The sequence below is a fragment of the Neocloeon triangulifer genome, unplaced genomic scaffold (assembly GCF_031216515.1).
Source record: "Neocloeon triangulifer isolate White Clay Creek 2 clone unplaced genomic scaffold, ASM3121651v1 ptg000002l, whole genome shotgun sequence".
NCBI classification, from domain to species: Eukaryota; Metazoa; Arthropoda; class Insecta; order Ephemeroptera; family Baetidae; genus Neocloeon; species Neocloeon triangulifer.
Window position 1 is genome coordinate 7,707,652 of NW_026775545.1, and position 8,254 is coordinate 7,715,905.

The 8,254-nt window shown below is 33.7% G+C and overlaps 1 protein-coding gene across 1 annotated transcript; it reads left to right on the plus strand.

Annotated features, from left to right (window-relative positions):
* The first annotated feature begins 1,828 nt into the window (after positions 1-1,828).
* On the plus strand, positions 1,829-3,902 carry LOC132205272 (D(1C) dopamine receptor-like). Its single transcript, XM_059634226.1, has 6 exons — positions 1,829-2,053; positions 2,344-2,594; positions 2,649-2,866; positions 2,931-3,039; positions 3,094-3,237; positions 3,297-3,902. Exons 2-6 carry the CDS (start codon positions 2,430-2,432, stop codon positions 3,591-3,593), a joined length of 933 nt encoding a protein of 310 aa, XP_059490209.1. The 5' UTR covers positions 1,829-2,053; positions 2,344-2,429; the 3' UTR covers positions 3,594-3,902.
* Positions 3,903-8,254: the final 4,352 nt, after the last annotated feature.

The following is an 8,254-nucleotide window of genomic DNA, read 5'->3' on the forward strand; positions in this document are numbered from 1 at the left end:
ATTTCGATTATTTTTTAATAATTTATATTATGATTGTATTGTTTGATTAATTCAAAATTCTCTAAACAAGCTACTGTATAATAAATATAAGAAATATAAAGAGAGAGAAAATGTATGGGATAAATTCATGACATTGAAACTCAGCGTGCGATTTAAAACAAAATTGTTTGACATCCTTCTTCTGTTTTTTAATAAAGACAATTTTTGAACAAGAGTTTCAAACCAATTGATCTCTTATTCCAGATCTCTCAAAATATATAGTGTTAAGATACTTCGGAACAATTTTTTTGCTAACCATTGCATATTACTGTTTATAGTTGCTATTTGCTAATAAGATTTATAAGTATTACCTTTTTAGTTTGAATCGAAAAAGTGTTATCATCTAAAATCTCCATATAAAAAATATATTTTTTCAGTAATACTACTAATACTCATCTTTTATTTTATCCTAGATGATGGAAGTTATAATACATTTTACATAGAACGAAATTGTGGTTGAAAATTTAGCCAAAAGTATAAAAAAATTAAGTCTGACTGCGCTCGTTTATAAATTTAGAAGCACTTAGCTGAGTAAACAAACATTCTTATGGACCACCAACGAACGCGTAAATTCCGCGCCGAGACGCGCTTCGGCTTCGTTTACTTGCTCATTCATTCCACACGACTTTTTGCCCACGAATTATTTACGCAGAGCTGCTTTTTCAATTCACTGCCGTCAGCGGAGAAAAAGGAAAAGTGGGAAACAAGAGCAGGCGCGAGACACACGAGAGGGACCCCTGCTGTGTGCGCACCTCGGCGCTTGAACTCTTTCTTTTGTCGCGAAAAGGAACACGGAATATGGCTCAGCTGTAGCCTCGGGTGTTTTATGTCGCAGCCGTTCCAAGTAACAGAAGCGCCAAGATCTTTCTCCTTTTTCGTTCCTTCCACTCCGCAGAGACGGTGAAAGATCACCGGCTCTTTGCACAATGGCTAATTTGCGCCGTCTAATTAAATGGCTCTTTTGGGAGAGGCCCGGCTATTCGCTTGATGCTGTTATTAATTGTCTGAGAGTACGATTAGCTCGACAATTCCCCTGAATTTTAAGAATGAATGTTGAAATTATTTTGAAACGTTTTCCTCATTTCTTTTATTACCATTATAAATTATTGTAGTTTGTGGCAAACATTAACAATAATGGGGGATAATCACATGCAATAAGTTAGCACCAGCAAAATCCCATAAGAAAGTTAGCATGTGAATATCCCCCAATGTTTTCAAAAAATTATTTTTCCAACATAGCATATTCATATTCATTATTCTAAAATGGGAAATGCCAAATCTTGAAAAAAAAAAAATGGGTTTAAATAAAATTATGAATCATTTTTTTAAAATTATTGTAACCTGTCAATTTATGAATTTACCCTGCATTGCATTCTCCAAAAAGATAAAACCTTAAAAATTAATTATATATATTTTAATTCTCTAAAACTTTCCTTCTTATTCCTTCTATTTTCATCATGTATTTTTGGTTTCACTGCTTATTGTTGTTGCATACAACAAAGCAACAAAGCAGAAAATATAAAATTGATTTACAAAAAGCTGTCACTACTGGTGAAGATTTTGCCATGAGTATTAAAAAAAAAAATTTCTTGAATTTATTAATATTTTATCAAAAAATAATTAAAATATTTAGCGAAGATAACAAGAAATAAACCTTTATCATAAATTGAGGTTTCAAAAAGGCCTTGATTTATTATCGCTATATTATATCAAGGCTTCCTTCTGCAGCGAGCGGCAATCGTAATATTACATAATAATTCTCTCATTTACAACGCGCGCATAGGTCACAGTATGCTGCGGGAAGTTCCTGCTTTTTATGCAGCACCGCTGCACGTTGCAGAAGACAAGGGAAGCACAAAAAGCAGCATCATAGCAGTTTGCTCGCGGAGAGGTTCATTAAAGTACTTGCCTGCTTAATTGGCATGTTTGGCGAGCCTGCATGTAATTTATTGCGGAAATTGTTGACAATTTAAGCTCCTTCCTGACTCCATAATGGGGAGCGAATTCTGATAAGGTAATTTTTTCAGTACTACATATAATTTACAATAAATTTCATTTTATAAAAATATCTAGACCATAAATATTTCATCACTTTAATTAAATACGTACATCAAATAATCTTTTATACCAAAAAAATTAGTTTTTCAAACGATCTTTGTTTAGTGGTTAGAAATGTTTGATAATGATAAACCGGTGATTACAATAATAATTTTGGTACGCAGTAAATTTCCAGCGTTACTTTGATAGTTGGATTTTCTTTTAAATCATAGATAAAAATTAAGCTCAATTTTTACTTCCTTACAGTTGCCGCGTTTGTTACGATAAGAAACGAAAACTCAAATTTGCTGCCACGGTGCCACCACACCCCGTCTTATTTTGAAGTGTTCAGTATGGATGTGACTGTAAAAACTACCCTTGCAATTTTAGTAGTGCTCATCATCACTACTGCTATTCTTCTCGGAAACTTCATTACAATAGTTGCATTTATCAAAACACCACATTTGAACACAGCGTCCAACTTTTTTATTATTGCACTCGCGATATCAGATCTTGTGGTAAGAGAATTCATATAATTCATGCAGTGTTTCCAAAATAACCTACTTTTTCAGGTTGGTTTTTCTATTCCGTATGACATGGTTGTCCATTTAATGCTCTCACATGACAAAGTCAAAGAAGATTACAGCCAGTTTGCAATAATCTGTCTTGGATCTGTTGTGCCTATTATTGTGTCACTTATTGCGTCCAGTATAAATATTTTCTTGATCGCCTTCGATCGGTACACATCAGTGGCATATCCGGTGTTTCATCGCAATTTTATGACTAGGAGGTGATTTTTCACTGATTATGGTTGTTATATTTAAATTTGATTTACAACGACTTCTTCATTCCAGGCACGCAAAAATTTTGATTGCACTTGGTGTTCTGCTTGCGTTATTAATTGGTTCAGTTCCCTTATATTCAAACAACTGGCCAGGAAACAGAAATGGAAAAACGTTTTGTGTAGTTACAAAATATTTATTGTAACTTCTTAATTTAAAGCCTCATATTTTTTAGACAACACTGGTGATCTCGTTCAATTATTTCCTCGCTGGACCACTTGCTGTTGTTTTGTGCTGTGATGGATTGATGATTTTTATGTACATCAAAATACATAAAATAGCATCCTCACATATGCCGGAAAACAGCAAACCTTTAAAGGTAAACCCTTTTTTAATCTGATTTTAAACCCTTATACCTAATGATAATGATTTTTGTAGCTTGTGGTGATTGTTTTGACTTGCTGCCTTATATGCTGGGCTCCATTTATGACTTGTCTGTTTTTCGCAACATATGAAGCGCAACCCTCTGTTAAAGAGAAACTCGTTGGCATCAGCCACGGAGTCTACATTTTATCGTTGGTTATTTGCTTTTGCAATTCCTTTATGAACCCGATTATTTATACATGGAAAATGCCTGATTTCCGAGAGGCCGCCTTGAAGATTTTGTGTTTGAATACTCGAGATGATCAAATAAGAACAACAACCGCAAAAGAACATACTGAATCATCGTTATGATCAATGTTAAATATTTCAATTACAAAATTAAATTCAGTACTATTGTCTTGGTTTTTATTTATTCATATAATTGTATATAATTGCCATGCCATCGCCATGCCATTAGTACATGTATATAGCTAATTTCCGGCGTTGTTATTCTACTCAAAGTGTCTTTTTCTCTTTTTTGATTAATATATTGTTTTAATTAGCAGTATTACGTTTTAATTATAACAAAAAATATTATAATATAAAATAATTTACTTTGTTCTTATAGTATATATTTTTATTGCTTTGCAGCAATGTTGGGTACGGACACGGTCAAGGGAGATGCAAAGTTTACTGCTATATTGTATAAAAAAAATAATACTGTATAATTCAAATATTCAATATAATGTAGTGGTTTTAACTGCAGAAGCGGGTGAAGTGGGAAAATGTGAACAGTTTTTCATGCTGGAGAAATGAAAGTATCATCCTGCGTGAACCTTTTTTGATTTAGGAAGGTGTTATTGCTCTTTTCGGAGAGACAGTAAAATATCTTACATATACGCATTGCCTTTTTCTGACTGTATATTGCATCAGCAAGTAAAATAATGGTTTTATCTCTTTCTACCTCCCAAGGCCGAGAAGAAAAATTTATTTCATTTGGTCGAAACCAAAATAGCATTTCTCGCCAGAAAAAGCAAGGTTTTCTTTGCTTATAATAATTTTAGGAGAATAAGCAGTTTTTAATTATAACAATCAGCTTAAGAGAAATTTATTCAAATGGTGTAGCGGAAATATTTAATCCATTTTTTTTTTACCTGGAAGAATTAATTGCATTTTTTTTTCATCATCATTAAATGTAAAATGGTTAATTCTTATTTAATTTGAAAGTATGTAATAATAAATACAATTTTTATTGACTTCAATTAAAAAAAAAAAATTAAACAATTAATAACGCTGGATTCTCATTTATATTTCGAATTTATTTGTTGCATTCAAACAACAAATCATGTGAAACCACAGTGGATTTGCTATGTTTGAATGCATTCAGCATGCAAGGCGTCGATGCGAGAACATTGAGAGGCGTCTGTGTTACACATTCACATGTTGTAGCGAGACAATTCGCACAACACCTCTGCGACGGTCGGGTTGCATAGGCATCCAGGGTGCTTCTATTCAGGTGGTATTATTATCTTACGACAGCTAGCGCAGCAAATAATAATCTCGGCGCGCCATTGACAATGAGCAGCGGGAGCTACGCTTTGTCCCATTGAATGGATGCGAAATTATCTCTCTGTTTGAATTATTGATCAATCGCAATGCACGCGCCCAGCTTCGCACACACAGGATCTTGCACAAAGGATAGCGTTATCTCACTGCAGGTAGCCCAAGAGTGCAATTTATATTATAAATGAAATTGTGTGGAGGTGCCCTAGTCCAAGAAATAATTTGTAAAGAGCTTATAAAACAATGTATTAACCAAATAATTAAAATCTAAAACATTGTAAAATGTAAAATTCTAGAAGAAAACAAATTTACTCTGTTGTTTTATATAAAATGATTAATTATTTAAATTCTTTATAAATTTTTAAATGATTTAACTTCTATTGCGTGTATTTAAACAGTAAGAATTGACAAATATTTATAAATTTTAATAATATTTAAATTTTTTATTATTAAATAATAATGATGGCGTTTAATCTTATTTAATTAATTTGACACACTTTTTAATTAAATCTGGCATTTTTTAGAAAAGAAAAACATTTTATTTTCAATTTAAAGTGCTATTTTAAATCAACATGACATAACCTGATTAGTGCTAGAAAAAATTTGATATTGAATAAAAAAAATTAGCATGGGAGATGTCAAATTAAAAAGCTCTTATCCTTTATAAAGCAGCACTTGACAAAAAAAATTTATATTGTGAGGGTGAAAACACGGATGAATAAATTGGAAGTGCGTTTTCTGGTTTTGTAAAACAAAATTTACATGTACGATGAGTGCCATTCGTGACTTTCATTAATTTTACCGACATACGGTGGGTGGGCGTCGTCGCGTGGCGTGGAAAAGTGCAATTTATGAATGCGTGCAGTTATATGGTGTACATCTGTAATAAAATAAAAATGTAAAAAAACCTCATCGCCTGGCATGCTCTCCCTCGTACAACTTAAAAAAATCCACGTCATTAAGGTAATGCGGCAATTAATTAGCGCACAAGGGTGGAAAAAACCTCCACCGGAGCTGAGTCGCAGGAAGTTGTAAATCCACTTTGTTATCAGCTCCCTCGCGACAGTGGCTCGTGTGCAGTAACATCGTGTAAATGTACACCTATATACTACCCCCATAACGCGGAGGTTGCGTGCCAGATAATAAATAATAACAAAAAGTCGCTGGGATGCGCACATGTTTTGATTTACGGCCGCTCAAATTGATTGTTTGCATATTTGTGAGGCTAATTTATGCGAGTCAACTTTGTATTTAAAAAGATCATTTTTTTCTCTCTCTCGCAATTTGATTTATGGATTAATGGTTATTTCTGACAAAGAGGGTCTAAATTTTTAATGTTATTAAAAAAAAATGAGCCAACTTTTGCACAACTAAACATTTCTGCAACCAATTAGAATCTTTTGGTGGCTTTGTAATTCAATTTTCCTCACAATTAGTTCTGAAAAACAATTTGAACTCTCTGACAATGAAACATCAACATATTAAAATTAAATTAAATTGAAATTCAAATGGAACTATAATTCCCCCTCTCACCTCTACTCATTGTCAGCATACAGGGTTATGATTTTTTTAATCAGGAAGGGTTATTAACTTGTTTATTAATCACTGAATTGCACTCTTGCAGAACAAAGTAGCTTTGATTGTAGATTATATTATAGCACACAATTACAAAACTACTGAATTCCCAGTACACGACCATTGATCCTTCGATAATTGAATAACCTTTGCATTCATTGACTATTATTGCAAATTCCTGTACCTTGCAATATGTGAAGGACAAAAGCTTCAAAGTGCGTCGAAGCACACACTATGATGCAAGCGAATTGCATGCCCTTGACATATTTACTATGCGGTGTCATGTGCAACAGCCAGGTGCAGTAAACAGTTATGAATTCACTTTCAATTTTGCAATATATTATCAGTTTTTTGTGTGTGATTAGGTTAGCTTAAATTCACCATTCAATTTGAATGATGGGCTAAATTAGCCTGGGTCATGCAGGTTATCAGGCTTTCGGATTGCCCTTATTGTTTAAAAAAATTTATATAATTCAATATAATTCAATACAAAATTAAATGTAGGTTTAAAAAAAGTTCTAAAATATAATCTTTTTTTATTACTTGCAGAAATAAATTATAAGCTTAGGAAATTTTGTCTTTTATCTGAAATAAATGCGAAAAGCCAATAATAATAGAGCAATTTATCAATTGATCATGAATCTCTGAATTCAGCAGAAATTTTTAATAATATAAAACACAGCAAACAGCGCGATGAAAAAAATCGGGACAACAACATACACAAACGATGTTGATGGAAATCAGTGAGCAAATAAACAATCAGCCTGCCATCCCGCTGACCGACGGACCGGCAGAGCAAATCGCATTAAACGGAGGACAATTTATGGAGAGGGTGGTTGGGAGGGCAGGCAGACAGACCGTCACAATTCACGCTCCATTTCGCTTTGTACCGTTTCGACCGTGTGACCTTGGAACACTGGTACTTTTTGTGCAGAAGGGCACCTGCAAAGATAGACGGAGTCTGCGAGCAGTTTTGTCATTGTGTGCTCGCGGATGACAAGTGACTGTGGGCTCAGAGGTGTCAGTAAACAATATGGGATGCCATTAGGCGAGTGTTTACATTCGCAAGGAAATGGAACTGCACGGCTAGGACTAGAGAGATCCATTAGCGCCAGCAATTCTGCTCTCTGGCCCGTTGCTCTCTCTCACTGCGGTGTGTGTCTGGAATCGGTTTCTTGCTTTGCACTTGGCCGCCTTAATCAATCATCGCCGCAGCGCCGGCCAGGAGCAGCACACAATCTCGGTCGGCTTCTCCTTTGCCCTGCTTCCAGCACTTAAGTTTTGCTCTCTTCTTGGACTCAAAAAAGCTCGTTTATTTGCTCGTTAGATTCTTTATTTCAGAAGAGATGATCTGCCAAATTAACAATAAGAAGAAAAATGGAAGAAAAATCAAACAAACAAGTGAAATAATCTGAAATTTATTATTATTCAATTTTACATTATAGAGTTTTTTCGCTCTAAATTTTGGCGTTTCAGACTGCGGAAACTACAAAAAGCAAAAAATTTTCAAAGAGTAAATGAAGCAACCATTCAGCTTCTTTAAATATCATAGAGTAAAATATAAGTCATATTTTATGTGCCAGTTTTGCTTAAAATATTATGGTGGCTAATGGAGAATACTTTTAATTATTCTGTGCAGTATGAAAGGAATATTTTAATTGGAAAAAAGGAGTAGGCACTAAAAAAGACTTTCAAAATTAAATGACTATCTTTCCGCTTCTATAGTTTGCAAATCAACTCAAAATAACACATAATAATCCCCCTCCTCTATAATTTTGAATCTTCACTTCCAGATCTTTGAAAATCTTGCTCGAATTTAAAAAAAAGTTAGTTTGCTTTCTAAAACTGGTTCTTATTTAAGTTAATTAAAAGTAGGCTTTAGATTAACAATAAGA